The sequence below is a fragment of the Sorex araneus genome, chromosome 6, assembly GCF_027595985.1.
Source record: "Sorex araneus isolate mSorAra2 chromosome 6, mSorAra2.pri, whole genome shotgun sequence".
Classification (NCBI taxonomy): domain Eukaryota; kingdom Metazoa; phylum Chordata; class Mammalia; order Eulipotyphla; family Soricidae; genus Sorex; species Sorex araneus.
In genome coordinates this window covers 153,882,090-153,906,294 of record NC_073307.1, presented here as the reverse complement: position 1 = coordinate 153,906,294, position 24,205 = coordinate 153,882,090, and the positions used below count along the sequence as shown (strand labels likewise).

Genomic DNA, 24,205 nt, shown 5'->3' with positions numbered 1-24,205 from the left:
AGAGAGAGACAGAGACAGAGAGACAGAGACAGAGTAAGAGGGAAGTTTATGCCACAGAGGTGGGATGGGGGTAGGCAGAGGGAAAAATTGGTGGTGAAAAGTGTGCAGTGGTGAAAGAATGGGTGTTAGAATGTTGTATGACTGAAACCTGACCATGAACAGCTTTGGACTGTGCATCTCATGGTGATTCAATTTTTTTAAATAAAGCCAACAGACACTCTAATTTTTTTTCTATCATAATGTTGTATTGCACATTAATATCTTTTTATTTGTGGGTGTGCACAAAATTTTTACAGCTATAAATGCATATACTTATAAATAACCTTTAAGAATCCCAGTAGGGGGCTGGAGATATAGTACAGTGGGTAGGACACTTGTTTTGTGTGTGATTTATCTGGGTTTGGTTGGTCCCTGGTACAAATATAGCTTCCCCAGCACCATCTATAATGAGTAAGTCCTGAGTACCGCCAGGTATGGCCCCCAAATCAAAACAAGCAACAAAATAATCCCATTAAACTCCTTGAACATCCTGTACCTTGAGATGACACATCACAAATTTGTGCATTAGGTGGTTCCACTTGGTCTTCTTAAATATGGAAAGGTGTCCTACATCATGCTGCAAAAATGAACTCTGAGCCTAGGAGAGATGAAGTGGTTGTTAGAGAAGCTGGAAAGTTGAGGAAAAAATTTCAGAAAAGAGTTCCCAGACAATTCAAGAGCTCATCGGAGAACAGTGGGAGATCTTATCTGAAATTAGATACACTTCCTTTTGATTTTCCTCTCCTGTTCTTTTCCATTTTGGTATTTCCATGGATGTGGTTCTTGCGCCTAAAATGTCCTTGCTTATTGTCAAGAAATCTTTCAAAGCGAGTGGGTAGAGGATATAACTTAATGGTAAATAAAATACGTCTTGAATGTATGAGAGTTGTAGAGTGCAAAGAGTCTGTCCTGTGGAGATAGGCAGATTTGGACTCTGTGCAACTTTTATCGTGTATTATTTGCAAGTTATCAATAGCTTAAGATATCTTGACAAGTTGCCAGTTGCTTGGAATCTTAGCTTCATCTGGTAAAAGTGATAATGATAATAAAAAATAATACTGATAATAATAACTTCTTGGTGAAGCCGTTGTATAATGTAAATGCATGCAAAATGCTGGCTTCTGTTAAAACACCAAAAACATATTTGTTTCCTTTCTTATTCCCCAGAGTAACTTTTCAAGGAATACAGTAAACTAGCTTTTTAAGAAAAGAAATTAACATGAAATATTCCGATATCTATAAAACACACTGTTTTGAATTTTTAATGAAACATTTTCTGAGTGTTCCCGTAAGAATGAAATACTTTTCTGCTCCAAGAGTACATGCTTATTCCTCTCCCAGTTCTCCATGCCACTCTGCCCTCTAATCTGTTTGAAGATACATTTGAACATCAATCCCCACTGCCAGATAGTTTGCTACTCAAGGGCAGGAAGTGAGTGCATTTCCCTTCATGTCTACACTGTTATTGTGCTCACCAAAGGTCATGATGAGACATTCATCCTTCATTAAATGAAAATTTGTCAACTGCACTTTGTTGCCATGGGCTGATTGTCATTTGTGGTGGAATTCATACTTTCTTTTTTAGGCTCATATGCGGGAGGAGACTCTCTGAAGTGTTGTTCACTCAACTTAGGAGTCCCAGTGACTTGACCAACCAGAGGTCTTGGCCAACTGGGACTGCAGTTCAAAGCAAGAATCAGAGGATGCTACAGAAAGCTTCTTCGGCTTGTATTTCCAGGGACACCAGGACCACCCCAGTGGTCAGTAATCGTAGGGATACTCTTAATGATGCTAGCAGCCTAATGGTCCCATGGATTGAGTCCAGGTATGCCCTAGCCATTGTATGATCTCCTGGACCCTGGATCTTTACTTTACTATTCTTATATTTTAAGTTATAGTTTCTGCTCTTGAAGAATAAATGAAATGCTTCACTGATAAACATTGGTGTGCAAATGAATGAAAGATAAAGAGGAATGTTAGCTGGCTGAGAACAAAACTTCAGTTACTGAATTCGTGCAGATAAAACTGGACATAGTACAACAGTCATGAACAAAAAATTTTCAGTTGCTATGCTAGGCAACTGGTATACATGTTATACACATGAAGACATTCAGTTCTCCCTAGTACATTGTCTACCCTATTTTACAGACAAGAGAACTGGGTCCCCAGAGAGATTGGAAACTTTCTCATCATAGACAATGATTGGATAGCTTTCTAAAAGGCATAGGGCAACTGCTAATATCTATTCAAGAGAGAGAGAGCGACAGAGAGAGAGACAGAGAATTTATGATGCATCTCTTGAAGCTGTTGTACCAATTTAGATACCTGCTCACCTGAGAAATTGTGAGGAGAAGAGAAATGAATATTGTTACAACCCATCCAGTGCCAAAATACCACAGCATTAACCAAGCCAGGGCTTCCAAAATCAATATCTGGGCAAAATGGAGGAAGAAGAATCCCAAGTTGGCATCAAACATCTTCATAGCCTCTAATGACTTCCGCAATTCTTGAAAATCTTCCATCAACTGGGCCTGTGAAATAAATATTCAAAGAAAAAATTACTTACTTTAGGGGACAGGCACACATACATCATGGTCTATTGTATTGATTTTATATACTGCTTACTTTTCAGAGGAGAAATTTATTTGTACACTTAATAGCAGAATTAAAAGTAAGAGGCAGTGAACAAACAAAACCTTTTAAAAGGTTTGGGTGTTATTCTCTCTGGAGAAGAGAACAGTGATTTGTTGACTATTCTCAGACTTAAGAAGTTTAAGGTTTGTGCCTATTTTTTTTTCAAAATGTTTTCTGATTGCTGTCTTTGTTCTGGCTGTGTTCAGGGGGCCATGCAATGCTAGGGCATGAACCCACAGGTAAGGCCTGGGTTCTACCTCTTGAGTCACATCTTGGTATAGAATTTTTCATTTTTAGGTATTGTAGTGTAAAGGGACACACTTCGTTGCCTTTTAAGTCATCTTCAGGATTTTCAGGTATTGATAAATCTATTCTTCAGGGAACTTTGTTGTTTGCAAGGTTATGTACTCTCTAATTAGTGGTATAGTTTAGAAAATGCTTTCTGTATCACCAGATTTTTATATGTGCAAAGGGATCTTTCATAGATGATGATGTACACAAATAGAATTCACTTTAATTAGATCAAAAAATGATTGAACTGCTCAACGGATTCATGGGTTTTTTTTTCTGTTCAATCAGAAACAGGTCAGAGTTCCTAAAGAATTAATGTGTATCTACTAATTGAAAAGGTCTTAGTCCTGTGTGAAGGTATCATGCATGTGGGTATGTCTGTGTATATACAATACTAACATTGACTTCCAATTATTGACTTATCACATCATATTGGAAAATCAGTAGAAAATTTGAGAGAAAGAAAACTCAGTTTAATGACTAGAATGGACTTGAGACTAGGACAGTTGAAAAAATGACCAGAGTATAAGGATGAGAGCAGGAATGTTCAGAATTAAGAAAAATTGAGAAAATTTTATCTATAAACATAATTTATTTTTTATGGAATCACTGTGAGAACAGTTATAAAGCTTTCTGGTTTAAGTCTCAGTCATACAATAATCAAACACCCATCCCTTCATCAGTGTACATGTTTCACCACCAAGAACCCGAGTATACCCCCCAACTCCCCACCCTGCCTGTGTGGCAGATGATTTTCACTTTACTCTCTTTTTTACTTTGTTTACATTCAATTATAAACATAATTTTTGAGGCCAAAAGATTGCATTTCAAAACAGAGTGATACATGAACCGAGAGCCGCGGCACGAGAAGCAGAGCCTCCGCGCCTATTGACTGTGATCCTGAGGTCTCCTAACCCATTTTGGCACCACAGCGGATGCTTGAGCCATGCATTTTGACTGTGAACTGAGCTACAACCTTGTGCAGCCCGGGGAGGGATTTTTTTCCCTCTCCACCCCATTTTTCTGAGCGAAGATGGCGGCAGCGGCAGCAGCCACGCGGTGAGAGCCACCCTCTAAGACCCCTCCAGCAGGAGGTAGGACTCTCTTTAGTGACGTAGCCTGTAGGTGGTCCTGGGAGGGAGGGTGTTCCCGGCGCGCCTTCCGCCCAGAGATGAACCGAGAGCCGCGGCACGAGAAGCAGAGCCTCCGCGCCTATTGACTGTGATCCTGAGGTCTCCTAACCCATTTTGGCACCAGAGCGGATTCTTGCAGCCATCCATTTTGACTGTGAACTGAGCTAAAATATTAGAAACCTAAAACCGCGTGGCCGCTATCGCGGCCGCGTGGACTCAAAGTCTTCACTCTTACCAATGAAGAGAAATTATTAGATGATGCCTATTCAGCAGGCCTGATTGTTGGGGAAAATTTCCAATCAATAATAGTGAGTTCTGTATGGAAATATGAAATGTACTCAATATATATAGAGAATAATGGGAATATCATTAGCTACTTAGATGGGGGGTGGGTTGGGAGGGGGGTGTATTGGGGTTCTTGGTGGTAGAACGGGTGCACTGGTGAAGGGATGGTGGTTTGATCAGTATTTGACTGTGACTTAAACCTGAAAGCTTTGTATTTTTTTCTTGTTTTCACGGTGGTTCAATAAAATATTTCTTTAAAAAAAAAACAGAGTGATACAAAATTTAAAGGATCAATTGCTGGGAAAAGATAGGGATGGACTTAACTCTTAAGTCTCCATGGGATTTGGAATTCTGATGGCCATAATGATTTTAAGTCTGTATGGTGCCACCCAGACTGTTCATTTTTTGCAACCCCACATTGTACAAAGGAAGGATTCACCAAGACCCAGAAGTGACTGGTATGAAATCATCATCAAGTCAGTAACTTAGAATCATACTTTATGACATACTTTACGACGTCAAATTTTTCTCACACAATATCTATCCTATAAACATATATACACATATATGTATAACTACATCTATGCATAGATACATGCATATATCCACATAAATGTACTAAAGAAAACTTATGGTGGAACTTCATCCTCAGAACAATATCTTTTAGATAATGAGTAGTGATCTTTGGTTTGATCATTTTGAGCCAAACTGGTGGTATTCAGGAGTTACTCTTTGTTCTGTGCTCAAGGGCCCCTTCTAGTGCTGTTCAGTGAATCATGCAGTGGAATTGGCATGATTCAAATGAATCATGATTCATCAATTTGCATACATCAGTCATGGAATTTGCATGCAGCCGGGGCCTTCTGCATGCAAAACATGTGCTCCAACTCTTTGAGGTATAATCCTGATCTGAATGATTATCTGTTACTAGTGGGCCTTTCTTTTTCTTAGGGAAAAATGTAGGGCCTCACAGAATCACTGTCCTTTAGAAGACATACTATCAAGTAGTCAAGATTTCTAAGAAGTATGACCACAAAGGATCTAAAGAGACAGCACGGATGTTAAGGTGCATCCAATTTTCATGGCACCACAGTAGATATCTGAACATTGTCATCTGAGCATTTACATACGTAAAGTATGTCTCTGGAAGGCCTAGCACTACTGGGATAGAGAAGTACCATATCCTCAGGCCTTTGTCCTGAATATTCAACCCAGTATGTCCTAGTATTGCTGTTACTGGCTTCTAGGCCCTCTGAGTACTGCTTGGGAATCCACTCTCCCATCCCCCCCAAAAATAAAAGTGACTTGGAGTTCTAATTCTTTACTCACCAGCTGGGAGACTTTCAGAGAGTTATTTTCCCTGAACGATATTTGCCCCAAATATCAAAAGGGCTGTGATTAGGATATAGTCACCTCTTTCATTAAACAACTATTTACTCCATTCCAACCACATGTGTGATCTCATGCAAATGAGTCCTCAGGACACAGGCATAATAAGGAGAAAATAGACATTCCCTGTTGTCATGGAATTGAGAGTAACAGAGAACATAGACATTAAACAAATAATTACAAGCAGTCACACACACACACATATACACACACACACACACACACAAAATTATATGTGTAGGAGCCTGGCATGAAATAGATGCTTGCAGATAGAAAATTACTGTTTGGTGCAGGCCCAGGAACTTTATTCCTTTGTTTCATTCTTTCATGCCTTGGTGGTTCTAAAATCATCATGGATGTTTTGGAGTTCTGAGGGTTTAAGCAGGATGACATCCTTTTGAGATATGTTGTACCTACTAATTCAGACAAAGGAAGGCCTATTCAGGCATGATGGTTGGTTTCTTATGAGAACTAGACCCAGTATATACTCTGCTCCATGCCTCTACAAATTCTTGTGTCCCAGACTTCACTCACATTTTTGTTTCTCTCCTGGTTGGGCTCCTCCGGGGCAAGCTCTCCAATGAGCAGGGGCTTAAGGTACAACTGTACCTTATCCCTCTCCAGGTGCATGGCTCTGAAGACATCCTGCAACCAGAGAGAAATGTACAGAGGCTTAGAAAAGACCCGATGATGCACAGATTATTATGCCCCTTTTCTTACCTGTCATATCATCATGGCATCAGCCACGAACTCTGAGGATCTGATGCTTCTATTTGTAGGTGGAAGCTGTAGGTCCATTGATCAAAATTACCTTTGAGAACCATCTCTGAAGGGCTCACCCTGGAGATTTTACCCAACCCCTTGCTTCGCCATGCAAGTTCCATGCAGGCATGTGATCCCTGAGCAATGGGAAAAGATCCCTATGATTTATACCGAGCACCTGAAGGAATAGTTAATGTGAGTTTATGGGTCACAATGAAACCTTATAGGATCCAGGTGGAAATTGCACACACTCCGGTGACACAGAGTAGCAAGTCTAGCGCTGTACATCGCATCTTTCATCAGTCTCCCCCTCTCTCCTATTTCTTGGTCAAGGACCAGGGGAATAGGGCCTTTTAATTGAGTCACTTGTAAAGAAAGGCAAGGCAGGGTCAGGGAAATTAAAGGTCTGGAGCATATGTCTGCATTTTGGGGTCCTGGGTTTAAGCCCTGATACTGCATGAACCTCCAAACACCAAGCTAAGAGGGGCCCCTGAGCCAAGGGTAGTTCCTCAGTAACACCAGGTATAGATTCCAAAACAATCTATCTCTGTATCTTTAGACATCAGTTAACATTTGTTATGCAGCTTAAGACAAATGTGTATCTGAATTTGAGGTCTAGACTCTGAGTTCTGAGTGGTCTAAAGTAACATACTCAGGGCCCACAAGATAGCACAACAGAGAGGGTGCTTGCTTTGCATGCAGCCAACCTGGGTTCTATCCCCGACATCCCGTATGGTCCCCTGAGTACTGTTAGGAGTGATTCTTGAAGGCAGAGCCAGGAGTAACCTCTGAATATTGAGGGGTGTGGGCCCCAAATGAAATAAAACAGAAGCACCTCTATCACCAAAGGGCCTCATGACTGTTCCTATAAAATTTATGGTGATTGGGGGTAAGAGGGAACTGTGACTGCCAGGCACACCAGAGTGATCAGCTGTATCTTTCCATCTTAGGTGCACACTAGTAGCTAGCAACTCCAGCTGGCTGTGAGAAGGAGCAGTGGCTTCTATATTCGACTTGAACTTGGAAGGAAGTTCTTCCCTTCCCTGGGAAGGCACTTCCCAGGATTCTTTCTGGAGGAAAACGCTGGGCTTCCTCCTATTCTGGCGTTGAGAGAGGAGTGATTAGAAATGTCACTGAGATTGTAGCTGGGCAGATACACAGAGCCACTGACATGGGGTGTCATTGCATGAGGCTTTCAGGAAGGAGATCTTGGAGCAGATTTCTCGATTGACAACTTCCAGTGAAGGGAAGCTTGACTAGCTTGATTTGACCAGTTTGACCAGCTGAGCAATCAGGGACATGTCCTTGACAATGTCCTTGCTTTGTCACCTAGTCCTTGCTTCTATTTTTTCTTTTCTAATGGGGGAGTCATTAACAGGTAAATCCACAAATTTATTTTAAATAGTAAGAAAATTTAACTTGACTCTTATCCTTAACATCCTTAAGCTAATTTTCAGTACCTATAATACACTACCTGCCTTCCATATATAAAGAACTATCTACCTTCAATATAAAGATTTCATTTCTATATCCCCCATGTGATAATAAAATCTTAGTTATCTTAGTGAATATAAGGAATCCTCCATCCTCAAATCTTAAAGCAAATACAACTGTCCAAGATGTACATACAAGACTACTTAGAAGGAGGTGCTTGTACACAAAATCAGTTTTTATTAGAGTAGTGAAATTCAAACTGGTCAGACTCATTTTACTATTTCTGGATTCATTGATACACAAGGGACTTTGTATCCTTTTAGAACCTGTCTAAGCCTCTGCTATCTATGCTGCTTCTGCCCCCTCGCCCTTTGGTCAGAGATGACCTCTATGATTCCAGAAGTAAATTACACTGGTCACATTCTGTGATTCCAAAATTTAGCTTTCCTAAATCAGGAAGAATCATCCGGTGACTGCCTTTTTTCAGGGAGTCGCTGTCCTGAAAACACATTCTGTTTGTTGTTTAGGAGCAGGTGCAGATAGAAGAATTCACAAGGGATCCAAATCAGAGAGCCACGACAAGCTCCTGTAATCACAGCCTGTTCTGAGCAGCATGGGAACGGGAAACCTTCACTTCACAGGTCCGTGCTGGAGCAGCCAACACGGAAGCTCTACAGAGCATTCCAGCATAGCAGGCCTTGGCCTGTTCTGTGGCAGTCTAGACATTGTCGTGATGGATGGCATAACAAAGGAACTTGGGCACTCTCTCTCTCTCTGGAAATCTTTGAAGGAACATAGTTTCTTAACACAGCCCGGATAATCATCTTTTGAAAAACTTGCAAAAACTGGATCCTGCTATCAACATTCCTGGACATTTATGTAAGTGCTAGAGAAAGGTGAAAAGGTAAAATGAAGCAGAGGAGAGATGGTGCCAAACTTTACTGAGTGTACTCTACACGGAAGGCATTCTGTAGATTAGCTGATAAATCTCACCTTGGTTCTAGGAGGTTCCATCATCTCTGTAGTAAAGATAAGATAGCCAGTCTCTTTCTCAACCTGCTCATCTCTCACTTTCTAGTATTATAATATATAATACCATTTAGTTACTTCTGCCAGACACCCATAAGTCAATTTATTCTCCTCTACCCCTTTTATTCATTCATTCATCAAATATCAAAACTGATAAATTCTAGATTCCTAGAAACCCATCCACTCTTCTCCAGTGTCTTATTCTGGCCTTTTCTGTGCTTCCTGGAATTTTCATTTTTGAAAGAAATGAAAAACAGGCTGACATTTCAGAAAAGCAGCTTCTCCTCTCTGACCTTTGTCACCTGTCAGTACTTCCACCTTGAACATTCAAGCACATGGGAGTCAGATAATTTAAGAAACATTGATAATCTGGGTAAGATGAAATTCTATGACTTTTCTGTCACCAATAGCTGAGAAATCCTGGTTAGTTTTGTTGTGCTGATTGCAGTGGGAGGTGGGGGGAACTGTTGCAGAGAAATGTCATGTGTAGAGGAAGGAAGGGAAGACAACTGTTATTAAGCTTAGTGTTCAAAACCTTTTCTCCTCCTCTTTCTCCTCTCTCCTCTTTCTGTTCCTTCTTTTGTCCTTCACGTATATCCACGACAGTCACTGACACTAATTGAGCACATACTATTTGCCAATAACATGCTAAGTAAAGGAAGTGGCTAAGTGAGCATGCCAGTTCTGGCTTTCTCATGATACGAATCACATTTGCGCCTCACTTGTGCACATCCTATATGAGCATATCTTCTCTTTCTTTTGTTCTTGACTGCCTCTGCGGGCAACAACTATTTTCACACAACTCTTCTGTGAGGAAACACAATTCTATCTCCACTACACTGAAGTCCCCTCAAAACTGAAAAACAATTTGTTATATTTCCTCTAAATTTTCATTATCCTTCCCCTGCTACATTGATTGATTCCTGACTGTCATGGTCATCATCATCATCCCGTTGATAGTCCATTTTCTTGAGTGGTTTCAGTAATGTCTCCATTCATCCTAGCCCTGAGATTTTAGAAGCCTCTCATTACTCGTCCTTCCCAATGGTGCTGCATTGGAGGCTCTTCAGGGTCAGGGGAATGAGACCCATCATTGTTACTGGTTTTAGCATATGAATATGCCACGGGGAGTTTACCAGGCTCTCCCGTGTGGGCAGAAAACTCTTGGTAGCTTGCCAGGTTCTCTGAGAAGGAGAACTAGGCTAAAAGATGTTCAAGTTTCCGGGAGCATGGTCTTATAGTCTCTGGATGTTGGCTGTTGATGGGATTACACGGCGCTGGGGCCAGTTTCTGGATGTGGCTGCCTAGCTACTAGAAAATTTGGGATCCGGGCAGAAGAGGCCTAGTCTCGATCTGAGCAGGCTTATAGTTCTCAGCTCTGGGTCCCACATACCTGGGTTCCTCTGCCAGTTCATTCATGAGTGAGGCTCGTCCGAACATGTGGAGAGGGACCTTGAGCATGACTGTGGCTGGGTTCCAGAGGTCTTCAGCTGTGGGGGTTCTGCTTGGGATGGAGAGGGAAACTCAACCCACCCCCTCTGAGGGGCTCCGGTGAGGATAGCCAGGAGGGGGCAAGAGTAAATTCCTCAGTGTACCTTTGAGAGTGCAGTGCTCAGAGAACAGGAACGAATGGGCTGACCAACACACCAGATAATAATTGCTTTCTTTGTTCTCAAGACGTTGCTCAAATGCACGTATCACACGTTGGCATTTCCTTCTTTTGTGGAGCCCCACACACGATTGCCTTATGAAAAATTGTCCTGCAGCTACTCAGGATTGTGACTTATCATGTGATATGATTTATTGGTACTATTTGCTGTCATTAAATGCTTTGCAATCCTCATTTTGAAATTGCAAAATTTCATCCCATCGCATGTTGTAATCTATATAATTGGTTTGTCTTGTTGGATGCAAAGGCGATTTCTGGCTTCTTTGGGTGAATTCTTCCAAATGAGCAGAGCTGAGTCTAGACCCTTGTTACTAACATTGTTCCATTTGTCTTAAATCAGATAGCTTGAGAGCAATCAGATCAACATGGCACTGATGTGTCAATTTTGTATGACGGACTTAATTTTTTTTTTCTTAGTAAAGTTCCTTGGCGGAAAGTTACAACCCATCTCAGAAGAACTAACTAATAATATGGGGTATTTAAAAAATATTTAATCTAAGATAACCACCAAAGGGAATGCTTTGCTTTACTTCCACCGACTTTCACAATAGCACTAAGATGAAGGTATTGTTATCCTTACTTCCTCAGTAAGGCAACCAAGGCTCAAAAACTTTATCAATCTTCTCAGGACATTCCTGGTAAATGGTGGAGCCCAGGTACAAACCAGACCTGTTTTTTCCCCCCAACTCTGAACTCTTAATTATTAGGCTGACGCCCAAACAAGGGTTTTCAAATAACTTGGTACATGAATGGATTAATGACTCTCTGTGGCAGACTACTTAGGCATCATTATTCACCTTGTACGAAGAGCATGGAGACTTAGAGAAGGGTTTCTCTATAAATTAGAATACAAGGCTTCTTTTGTAAGGTGCAGTCATGGGTTTGAGGTTGGCACACGGGAACTGTACTTTGTTTACCTTTCTTTTAAGGGTACAAAATCTTCATAAATCTTTTAAGGTGTACAATAAGCTCTTGGATCTCAGACCCTCTGACTTATTAAAATCTGTCTCTTTCACTAGAGAGAATGGTGCTTCTTTACCATATGGCTTTCTAGTCCCAATCATATGAAAACAAATATAATCAAGATTTCTAAGCTAAGGGTGAACAGGAAGTAACAATCACATCTCTGAGGTTACCGTTGCTGGCAGTAAGTCTAACAATAACTATGATTTAATTTAGCTTCTGGCAATATGCTAAGCAGTTCATAAGCATTAGTTTCATAGACCATAAACCAGCTAGGTGGGTGATATCATTTCCATTTTGCAGATGTTGCAGCTGAACCTCAGAGCATTTAAATAACTTCCCCAGATTCATATACCATTTCCTAAGCTCAGGTTTCCTGTACTTTGAGTAGCCATAGAATACTGTGGCTATTAAAATTCTCCTGAATTATCCCATTATTATTGAACTTTCTCTATTTGGAGAACAATTTTTATGAGTGTTTTTGCATTCCTGTAGCCAAAAATATACAACCAACTAAGCTTGGACTTTGTTCTCCAGAAGTAAGGTGGTTCAGGCTATTTTTCCAAGGATTGGTTTTTTTTTTTTTAATCATAAGTCCTCTTTGTTAATTAGAATTAAATGCAGAATCATGATTTTCTGCATTTAATTTGGGAAGATCAAAAGCATCAACAAGTTACAGGTTTATCAGTTCCAGAAGTTGCCTCGTTTAGTCTGTCAGCTATTTTCAAGGTAGTTGAATGCTGATATCTTGGCTAACACATCCTCTAAGGCAGTGTCACTCAAACTTTCCCCAGCCATAACCCGTATCTTCCTTCCTTCCAGCCTTGGACTGGTAGGATAGGCCCCTACCCCCTGCCATCCTAATCCGTTCTCCCCTAGTTTTACATTATGCTCCTCCATTTGCTCCATTTTCAATCACGGCCTGGGGACTCACACATATGGGCTTCTTCTAGAAAATTACTGCTTTGCATAATTTCTGTAACTGATGTTAGAAAAGCACCATATTTTCTGAGTCGGAGAAAGAATGGGTATATTAGAAAAAATGCGCAAGATTTTATTTATTTTACTATGTATTTTTTTGTGGGATATTATCCAGTGGTGTTCAGGGCTTACTTCTAGTTCTGTGCTTAGGGGTCACTCCTGGTGGTGCTTCAGGAACCATGTGGAGTGTAGGGAGTTGAATCTGGGTTGGTCACATGCAAGACAAGCACCTTAACTCCTACATCTTTCCAACGCCTTCATTTCACCCTTGTTTACCTGTCTTCTTTTATCACATCCATGTGCTTTACTTTGCTTTTCTACCTCCAGTTCTCTGGATTCTTATGGAATTTGTCTTCTTGACACACATAATTTTCCATCTGGCACTATAAGACCATGCTTATTTTTCCACGAAACAGTCAACTCTCCTTAAAATAACATTGTATCTCACAGCACTGGTGGGAATATATCAGGATATGTGTGGAAAGATACTCATCTCTCTGCAGAATAGAGATAGAAAGATGATAGAAGAATCTGGCTAGTCTATGGAAGAGTGGATAAAGATGTAACACACACACACACACACACACACACACACACACACACCTGGCCAAATGGTAAACTGCTTATCTGTAAAAAGACAGAACCTTGACATTAGCAATAACATGGATGAATTGCAGAGATCCCCAAACTTATTTCACCTATTTCCCCTCTTTTCAGAAAAATACTCAGTATCCTCCCTTGTACACCACCCTCTTTAAAGCAAATAACAAAATAATCTCCTATTTCACTCAAGACTACTATTGCCCCTTCCCAGCCACCCAAATTATTCCAGGGCACCCAGGGGAAATCACTGATCTAGTGGGTTCTGCATTTACTGAAATAAATCGAATGGAGAGAAAAAAATACTGTATGACCCTACTCATATGTGAAAGATAAAAAAACCAACAACCAACCTAGCACACAAAAACTTATGTTGTAAGAACTAAATCAAGGTAGGGGTGGATAAATCAGATAAATAGGGTCAATTATATGGTGAAGGACAGAAACTAGACTTCTTGGGGTGATCATACATAGTATATGCAGAAGCTGAGTTATATACTATATAACTGTTATAAATCAAGGTTATTTCAATCATTAAAATACACATCTACTCAGAGAAGGAGAAACTGAGTAATAGGAGGAAGTGAGAATTGGTGGAAAAAGAAATTAATTGTGTCAGGTACCAAAATCTTCCTTCTCAAATTTGCTGAGTGCTTGTGGACTCTGTTATTGTCACCATACCATATATAGAACAGTGCTTAGTAAATAAGGATTTTCAATTCTATTCTTTAAATAGGATTTACATATAAAAGTGTGAAAGCAAGGGAAACTAAGTTATTTTTGTAATGGTTTTTTGGGGTCACAGATGGTGGTGCTCAAGGTTTACTCCTGACTTTGCACTCAGGGATGACTCCTAGGGGCGTGGGAAACTCTATGGGGCCCAGGGGTCAACCTGAGTTAGCCATGTGTAAGGCAAGTATCCTACCCACTGTCCTATCGCTTCAACCTCATGGGAAACAAAGTGTGAAAAAAGTCCGTATTAAAGTTTTTGCTTCATTATACATGAATTGATATTTCATGATCTTCGGTTATTCAATTTCTCACAATCTTCATATCTTCACCTGTGCAACATGGAGACTAGAATTCTTGATTGGGATAAACTTTACTTCTTAATGGAACATTTAGAAAGGCGCTCCAAAATGCATTTGAGGGTTTAAAGAGATGTAGCAACATTAAATGAAAAATTTCGTTTTTAAGAATTAATTGTAAAGGTCCTTATGAGACATGGTTTCAAAAATTTGAACTATTTCTTGCTAGGTGTGCAACATGTTATTTGCTTCTTTACACGTTGATTTTCTTATATTTTCCTTATGTTAAAATTTAAATGCAGTGATGCAGCTGAATGTTCTTCAGTCATTCTAGGAAACTATAGCATGTGCTATGGATATTCGTTTCTCCCTTAACCATTTTAGTGGGGAAGGGTGATGCAGAAAGCAGTGAAGCAAAAACTGAAAGTAAAGAAAGATAAGAGTTTTGAATCTTAATTCTGCTACTGGGTATCCTTTGGTTAGTTAGTTATGTGCTTTGCTTACAGTTCATTTTTCCATGAAAGCGTGTAAAAGGGGCTCGTCAAAGTAAAAGTCTATGTAATTGTGGGTCTTCATCATTGTCATTAATATTTGGGTATCTACCAGATTGAACTGCTATCTTTCCTTTAGAAATTGCAACTCTAAGAGTTGGAGAAACTTTTACTTGGATTCAAAAAGTTCCTCGATTTTATCATCTCTTTGTAACATTCTTCTTAAATAGCAGTCACTCCATGTGATGGAGAGTCTTGGATACTTTAGTGGTAGTGAGGTTTAGTAACTTTATACCTCAAACTATAAATGCTTTTATTATGGTTCGTGTTATACGGACCATAATTTAAAAAAAGATACAGCAACAAACATATAAACGCAATGACTCCATTTCAAAACAGAACCCCCAAAGCAAACCAACCCCCAAAGACACAGACATAATATCCTTCATCAACGTGGTGAGCTCATCTGAAACTTGGTGCAGATAATAGCTAGACCTCAAGGCTTAATTTGCTTCCAAATTCTTGCTGCAGAAGAATCTTGAAAAATTGGTTTGGGAGGAGGTGAGTAAGAGTGGAGCTTGAACACGTACTTGAGTTGGGAAGTGAGCCAAGGTCCCAGCCACTCAATAGCTGGGGAGAGGGACGGAGGAGGGGGAGGGAGAGAGAGAGAGAGAGAGAGAGAGAGAGAGAGAGAGAGAGAGAGAGAGAGAGAGAGAGAGAGAGAGAGAGAGACAGACAGACAGACAGACAGACAGACAGAGACAGACAGACAGACAGAGAGAGAGACAGAGACAGAGACAGAGACAGAGAGAGATTCAGAGACAGAGAGAGACAGAGAGAGGGAGGAGGAGGAGGAGGAAGAGGAGGACAGAGCTCTGAGCTCCTTACCGTGGCATCTTCTCCAGCATAGTGTTTGAGAACCCGGTGGCCACCTGGATGCTTGTTAGCCCAAAGAGTAACATCGTAGACCTTGCGATTGATCACCAGCCACTGGTCTGCCTCCTGGTTGTGCTTCTGGATCTCCTGCCAGCTGTACGTGTTGAGGCTTTTTCTGGGCACGTCACACATCCCATTTGTCTCCTGCTTCACACAGATCCGGGCTTTCCCATTTGCTAAGGGATTCCCATTGGCCTGACGCTTCTCACCCAGGTTGGACTTCTGACCTTGGGGCAACTGATTCTTTGCTGCCAAGATTCCATTGCCCACATGCATGTCTTCAGACTTCATCATGCCTGAACCACTGAGGCTTCTGAGTTGCGTCCTACCAAAGTTAATCCTTCTCTCTGATGGAGAAGTGAAATGTGTCTTTTCCTCTCCTTCTATTTCCTTGTAGCAGGATGCTTGCACGGGAAATTCGTCAGCCTAGTCATTATCCCTTCACACACGTCCTCACAAACACTTGCCCAGCCTCGCACTTCTTTTTCCGCCCTGAACATTCCTTTAATTCTTGCCCCCCCCCTTTTTTTTTACCTTGGAAGGTTCAAACAGTTTTCTCTGCTCATTTCTCTCAGCTCTCTGCACTCTTCCGAACATCCCTCCTTCTGTATTAAAAGTCCCTGAGTTGTAATTGGTCCTCCAGGACCAATGGTAGCTTGGCTGAAATTGGGGACCCGCCCCTTAGGGAGGAGAGTCCAGGCTTAGTCACACGTGCGCAGCTCTGTGTCCAGCTGGGCTGGGTTCAAGAGCTCACTGACAGGTCTATGGAGACATTTAAATTTGTTAATTCCACATACCAGCAAAAGCTTTCAAAATCCCAGGATAAGAGATGAATGCCTCACGGTGATTCATGTAAAAAAAAAAGAGAGAGAGAGAGATGAATGCACTTCAGACTTGGAAATGTTCTTTATGACAGCTGTTATTTCTCCCCAGGGTTTATTCTTTTTTTTTAAAAAAAAAACAACCTACATTTTTCTTTTTAATTTTATCTTTTTAAAGTTGAAATTTACCAGAAAAGCAAATCAACTATAAGTCATTTTTCCCCCTCTCTAGATTCCCTTTGAAAGCTGTCCAAATCTGTTGACCTGCCTAAAAGTAACAACAATTGACATTTTTCTAGGGCTCAGGATTTACAAACTTTACGTCACATGTTTTATCTGAGTTCATCTTCACATTCATCATTGGAGAAAGGTGATATCTGCACTGCATTCTCCATGTGAAAAATATGGGCTGAGAGAGAGAGTATGGGGAATATTGTCTGCCATGGAGGTAGGGGGAGGGTGGGAAAGGTGGGGGTATATTGGGGATATTGGTAGTGAGGAATGTGCACTGGTGGAGGGATGGGTGTTTGATCATTGTGTGATTGTAACTCAAACATGAGCGCTTGTACCTATATCTCATGGTGATTCAATAAAATAAAATTAAACTAAAACAACAAAAAAAGAAAAACATGTGCTGAAGATTAGGGTCCCTGCCAGAATTATTCAGTGAGTGAGACATGAGCTGGTGCAAAATTCAGACTTTCTGATCCCAATCTCTTTCCACACCATTCTCCAAATCTAAGGTGTACATGTACAAATTATGTATGTCTAAATAATCACTGTATGACTGTCATCCCATTGCTCATTGATTTGCTTGAGTGGGCAACAGTAACATTTCCATCGTGAGCCTTGTTGTTACCTTTTTTGGCATATTGAATACCCACGTGTAGCTTGCCAGGCTCTGCTGTGTGGGCGGGATACTCGGTAGCTTGCGGGGCTCTCCAAGAGGGGCGGAGGAATCAAACCCAGCTTGGCCACGTGCAAGGCAAACACCCTACCCGCTGTGCTATTGCTCCAGCCCTATGTCTAAATAATATTAAACTATTTGACTTAGCAGTTTAGAAAGGAGGCAGAATATGAGTTGGGGTGGTGGAGGGAAGAACATTAATTTTAATAAAAGAGATCCCATGAAAGAAAAACTCACATTCTCATGATAGGGAATAAGTTAGAAGTAAATAAAATTCAACATTTACATATTAAGGGTTTCATTACATATCAAGGGTTTACAGTATTATTTATTATTTTTCAAAATCAGAAGTGACCTAAATGCCCTAAATAAGGAAGAATGTTAATTAATCACATATCTATTTAATAGTAGTAGGACATAGATATTAAAAGAGTTGGCATAAAAATTTTAAAGACAAGGTCTCTTGTTTATAAAGTAGAAATATGAGTTCATTAATTCTTTTCTTAGTTAATAGTACAGGAAGCAAAAAATTTTGCCCACGTATTGGTACTAGTTTTATTTGAATTATAGGGCTTCCCCCTGTCTTTCTTCTTTATGGCTTTTCCCAATTTTTCTACAAATGATCTATGCTACTTTTGAAATTTAGAGCATAATTAAAAATAGGGATACCAACTACTGAAAACCCTAAAGATTTTGGAGCTATATGGGCCTGGGATCATATTCTACCTCTACTATTTACTAACTGTAGAACATCAAGCAAATGACCTTACTTCTTTGGTCTCTAGTTTTCCCATCAGTAAAACGTCTCAGGATTACATACATTAGCTCGTAATTTATGTAATGAATTCTCTCTACAGAAATCCTCTGTAGTTTCCGGGATTCTGCATGGGAGCTTCACAAACCTAAAATAAAAACCCTTGGTATTTATAATTTATATCTGTATATAAATTCAGGATGTTTTCTGAATTTCAGAGTAAGTGAAGCTTGCATGTCTGATTGGAAGTTTGTTGTGCTAAGGGACTTGTCCAAGGGAATTAATTAGCCATTTCTGTAGACCTGAGATAATTTCATCTTGCCGTCTTTTGCAATGCAAACACACTGACAGGAAGAATGTGTGTGTGTGTGTGTGTGTGTGTGTGTGTGTGTGTGTGCACATGCATTAGGTGACATAGCTAAATACCTTCACCATCTCTGCACTGACATTGCTTTTTGTTGCTGGGGGTCCCTATTGCATAGCAGTGACTTTGTGATAATTAGTTTTCTCTCTCTGCACACTTGGATATCAAGTTGATGGTACAGATATTTCTTTAAAACATTTGCATTTTTTTTTCTGTTTTGCTGGCAGGGCATTGTTTACCATACCTGAAGTATCACAACCTTTGGAACCAGAAATATCTAAGCATTGTGTTCTTTTCTTTGGGGAACTGAGGGCTCCCAAGTATTCCTCAGGCTGCCTGAGGACCTTTCCTAGTTAGACAAAACCTGGCTGTGTGGACCATTCAATTCTAGGCCAGAGTAGCTGGGACATACTAGAACTATATAGAGCAGTACTAGGAGTAGGGCATGGGATGCTGAGGATTGAACTTGGGTCTTCCAGATGGACTCTAACCCTTTGAGCTATCTCCTCAGCTTGTGAATAGTGTATTCTTGCACAAGATTCCTATTATCCCCATGTCTTGCTGTTCATATTCTATATAATATGGTGAACAAAAGTTATGAGGCTGTGATTACAGAAAGAATAAACTTATATTTCAAAGGTGAGCAAGCTAGTCTGGTGCCTGGTATCTGGAGAAACCCTGTAGATAGAGTAGCTGCATTTACTCTGTGATACTTGGCTTATTTTTGCTGTAATTTACTTGCCTGTGTTTGTTCATCATTAATTACTTCAGCTCCCTGGGCCTCACTTCATTTTGTTTGCTACTAAACAAAAAATGGTATCATTAAAATGACATCATGGGCCTGGGATGTAGCTCAGCGCTGGAACACCTGCCTTGCATTTATGGGGTCCTGGTTTTGATCCTGGAATCCACAAGATAAATAAACAAGGCCTAGGGCTATGGCTGGGTGGTAAAAAACATATCTTACATTCATGAGGTTGGGGTTCAACCCCCAGATTAAACAAATAAACAAATAACGTAAAAACAAAAATAGTAATGAGAAGAAAGTTTGACCATTATTCTTAAAACCCGGGAGAAGAGACCAGAGGACGTATCAAGTCTATGAGTCTCTTTGTTCCCCACCAAATAGCAAGTCCAACGTCTGGAGTTCTGTTTTATATTCTTTCAGAAAAAATTGACTTCTAGTGCTTTCCATTTCTGTTTTACTCAATTCTACAGAAGAAAGAGGAAGAAAATGAAAGGGGTAGAAGGACTAAGAATGAGAATGGAATGAGAACCCCCAAAGAGGCGGATCAGTAACAGGGGAGATGGCTCAATGGGCTAAATACGTGATTTCCATGTGGGGTCTTGTGGTAGAGTCCTAGCACCCCGTGGTCTAAAGGGCACCTCCCGAAGCACTGGAGCACAAAGCTGGGAGTAGGCCCCAAGCAATATGGTGTGGTCCCAATACCCTTCTGCAACAAGAAATGGTACATAGTAGAGAAAGGAAAGAATGGTACAGAGTAGAGAAAGGAAGTACCTCACACAGTGAGACTAGACTCTAGCTCGACTTTCTATAAACCGTAGGGCTTTTCACTGGAACTGTTTCCTCCTATGTGGCATGTGAAGCTGCACTTGGTGGCTCCAGACTCACTTCAACGTCTGTGAGAAGAGGAGAGCCATCCCTTATCTCGTGGTAGCTGGCAGTGAAACTTAAAGTGTTTCTCGTCCACAGCCATGGACACATCTTCCCCAGAGGAAGGGCTGCTTGTGTTTTGGGAAACAGTCTAGAAAGAACTATTTCTCACAAAGACCTTGTCACAGATGGGGGGAGAACTGGAACCTTTGCTAGTGGGGTTCCAGAACCTGTTCAATAAGGTGCCAGGGGGATACCATCTCCAATTTTATTTAAAAGGTGCGTGCAGGGTCAGAAAGTATTTATAGGGAACAGAAAAGTAGTACAGGGGCTTAGAGATGCATCTGGCAGATCCTGGTTCCATCCTTTGCACTGTCTGGTTCCACAGCCTGGCAGGCAGAGAATCCCACTGCTTGGGAGACCCCACCTTTCTCCCTCCCCGCCACTTTCCTTTCCAGGAAAGTATTGATAATACAGATTTTCCTAGAAAAATTACTTAGCTGACTTGGATCCCAACAAACATTCCTTTTCAGAATAGATACAGTGAGTCAGAATGCGGCTGTACCTTGGCTGTGTTGAAATCATCCCCGGCCTTGGATCCACAGAGCTGATCCAGTGATGCAGAGGTCATAGTAAAGACAGTTATTTTTTAAGGAGCCCGCCCAAGTGCTGCTCAGGGGACCCAGGTGAGACTCAACCAATCAGGCAGGCCTTTCAGCGCTAGGTCTAGAGAATACAGTGCTGGAGCTAGAGAGATCGTACAGTAGGGAGGGTGTTTGCCTTGTGTACGTACAGCTGACCCGAGTTCCATCCCTGGCATCCCATATGGTCGGTTCCCTGAGTACAACCAGGAATAATTCCTGAGTGCAGATCCAGGTGTGACTCCTGAGCCTTGCCAGGTGTGGACTGAAACCAAAACAAACAACCTTCCCTTCCTTCCCCCGTCTGCACCCCGCCAACAAACAAAAAGAATGCAGTGCTGCACAGGCCCTGTGATCCTGTGGATCCCTGGGGCCACTCTGCTGGTCTCTTTGGGGGACTCCAGGGCCTCTGGGGGCCACTAGGAGCACACCCCATGATGCTCAGGGGACCAGGTAGTCCCAGGAATTGAAATGGGATTCAGGTGCACTTAAGACAAGAACTTCAACCCCCTGAGTGATCTTTCTGGCCCCTAAAGAAGGTTCTGATGGCAAGAAAGTAAGTGTTAAAACCAAAGTTTCTTTTGAGGGTATGATTCTGAGCTGTCAGTTACACAAGAAATCTACCAGGAGTTTTTGTTTTTCTTTTTTCTTTTTTTAAAAAAAAAACCCATAATCATCTTTTTCCAGGACAGAGATGTCATTCACTTATCTACAAATCTCTTCAGAGGAGTTCCTGGGTTGACATTGTGGCCTTTCAGCCTTTTTAGCATCGTTGAAATCAACTTGCCAATCTTTTTTAGTCCTTTTAGTCCCAAAACAAAACAAACAAACAAACAAAAAGTTGGAGTAGGACTTGCTATGGCTTGAATAGAAGTATTCAATATATTTCGGGAACTTGTGGTTGTAAATTTTTTTATTATTTAAAAATGTAACTAAGGTTTGGATAATATGACGACAAAATGTTAAAGTTTATGGTATTGATGTATCAAGTTACTCACCCCTCCATCACCAAATTGCCCATGATCCTCTATCATTGTCCCTATGTCACTTCTGGTGTCATTTACCCTCCCCTTTCCTTTACCCATCCCCTGTGTAATCTAACTGTACGTCAAGTTTAAACCCGACATTGTGCCCCAATTATCAATCAGAAGCTTGTTAGAGCCGCATAGAAGTGCTTCTTGCTACTGAGAACCTTCTTTTCTTTACATAATTCATCAAAGACAACAGAATTGATCATTTCCAGCTGGTGTGTTAATAACCTGGAGGTAGGATATGAAGTCTATTTTCTCTGTCATGGGAGTTGCTGCAGACTAAACAAATAAAAAATATGTTATCCTCACCTTACCCCATCCTACTGTTTCATTTCTTCTTCTTTTCTTCCATAATCAGCAGCATTCAAGGCTTACTCTTGGCTCTGTGCTCAGGGATCACTCCTGGTGGTATTCAGGGGATCATTTAGGGTGTAAAAAATTGATACTGGGTCAGAAATGTGCAAGGCCTTACCACTATAATATCTCCCTGGCCCCATCTTTGTTTCATTTCTTTGTAGAGTTCAGACTTCCTGGATTCTCAAATTCCAGGATGTTGCCCCTGGAACTGATTTAGATAGGTGTCCTAAATCTTCCTGTAACTCAGTTTCTCATTTTAAAAATAGAGATGATGTTAATAATATTGAAAACCTTTCAGAAATTCTCTGATGAAGATTAATGTGTTAATACATCTAAAATGCTCAGAAAATGCTCAGGATGTTCTGAATAAGTTCTCAATAAGTAGGATATATTACATTCTCAATAAATGTTAACTATAATTTCCTTCTCTCAGCTGGCAATATAGTTTATCAATAGCTCATGTGAAGCCCTGAATTCAATACCTGACACTGGAAAAACATAAACAAAATTAACCTCTCTTATCTGAATCAGATCATTGCTCAATCATAGTGAATATTTGATGAGTACTTATTGCCTAGAGATGCTGTCTTTACGGTAACTGTTTTCTTATAGGAAGTGGGAAGGGGTCAATCAAATGAGACCAACTTGTAGCTATTTAGTAACTGAAACAGGAAAGAGATGGTCAAGTATAAAAGCCAATCAGACCCTCCTCTTCGTACTGTCATGCCTACTTCTCCAAACCAGAGTTTTACCATTTTTAATCTCTTCTTTAGATTTATTGTCTCCATGTTAAATGGCTACGTGAACATTCTCTGGTTCTGTGATGTCCAACAGCTTCACAAAAAGGTCAATATAATGCACAGTATTGTGCATTGCTTCAGGTAAAAAGTAAACTCATTTATGAAGACTAAAACAGTCTCAGATGCTAGTCTAGGCCATCTTTTACTCTTGAGAGTTCAAATTCTGCAGCTAATGGAGAAAGTACTTTGACAATATGCAGCATAAGAGAATGAGTGAGTTCTAGGTGTGTCTGTAGAATTTATCTCATTATTTCTTGGTTCTTTCCTTTGTAAATGCTGAGCTTCTCTACGTGTCTTACTTTTCTTCTGGAAAACTCAGTCTCCTCCTTTAAATTGGGTGTAACAATGGTCATTATCTTTGAGTTTAAAGTGTGGCAAGGGTCAAAAGAGGGGGTAGAGATAAAGATTAAATGCAGTAGCTTATAATGATGATAATTGTGCAGGAGAGGGCTTTGGAGTCATATCTAGCAGTACCCAGGGCTTACTCTTGACTCTGTGCTCAGGGATTATTCTGGGTGGTGTTCAGAGGATCATATCTGATATTGGAGATCAAACTGACGTCAGTCATATACAAAGCAAGTGCCCTAAACTTTGTGTGATCTCTCTGGCTCAATTGTGATTTTTATAGCAAGTGTAAGATCATCCAAGTACTTCATGGGAAATGCTTTAATATTTTAACTAGATTCATTGTGCCATGTAGAAAAAAATATAACTATTAACTACAGAACGATGTGGAATGCCGGGGCTTACTAGAAGGGGATTTAATCCCTTTGTTGGCTCATTATGTTTAGTTGCTATTTACATACTTACCTCTGTTGAATGTTTTCATCTCCTTGAGGATTGACCTATGATTGCATATAAGTGCAGTTATTTTGAATCTCAGGCTAATCTGCTTTTCAGAGGAGGTCATTTGTCTTGGGGCACACCCTGGCTCGATGAATGGATGAATGGAAAGGTTGTATGAGCAACACACCCATATTTCCCAGGGCAACTGTTTTGAAGCACTGCTTTCACATTTCAACAAAGTTTGTTTGAAAAAAACACCCCAATTAGCTCCTGGCTTTGATGAGACTCATTGTCTCAATGCTGACATTCCGGAAGAACTGCTTTAGCTGCAGCTGCTCCCAGCACTCAGCCTGTCCCTTGTCAACTGATGACTGACTAGTCATCCAGTCCTGTCTTGGGTAGGATCAACTCAAATCTCACAGACTCAACACAACCATTTATATTTGTGGTCTCAGCTTCTGTTTC

General features: G+C 40.7%; 1 protein-coding gene across 1 annotated transcript in view; it reads right to left on the bottom strand.

Annotated features, from left to right (window-relative positions):
* The window catches only part of LOC101541044 (fatty acid desaturase 2-like protein FADS2B), a 44,728-nt gene extending 20,864 nt beyond the window's left edge, over nt 1-23,864 (bottom strand). Inside the window, exons 1-6 of the mRNA XM_055143763.1 lie at nt 23,765-23,864; nt 22,874-22,936; nt 15,617-15,891; nt 6,306-6,416; nt 2,373-2,570; nt 536-637 (exon numbers count right to left, since the gene is read on the bottom strand). Of these exons, the coding sequence (XP_054999738.1) occupies nt 536-637; nt 2,373-2,570; nt 6,306-6,416; nt 15,617-15,891; nt 22,874-22,936; nt 23,765-23,864 (849 nt within the window). The remainder of the gene's footprint in view (nt 1-535; nt 638-2,372; nt 2,571-6,305; nt 6,417-15,616; nt 15,892-22,873; nt 22,937-23,764) is intronic.
* Nucleotides 23,865-24,205: the final 341 nt, after the last annotated feature.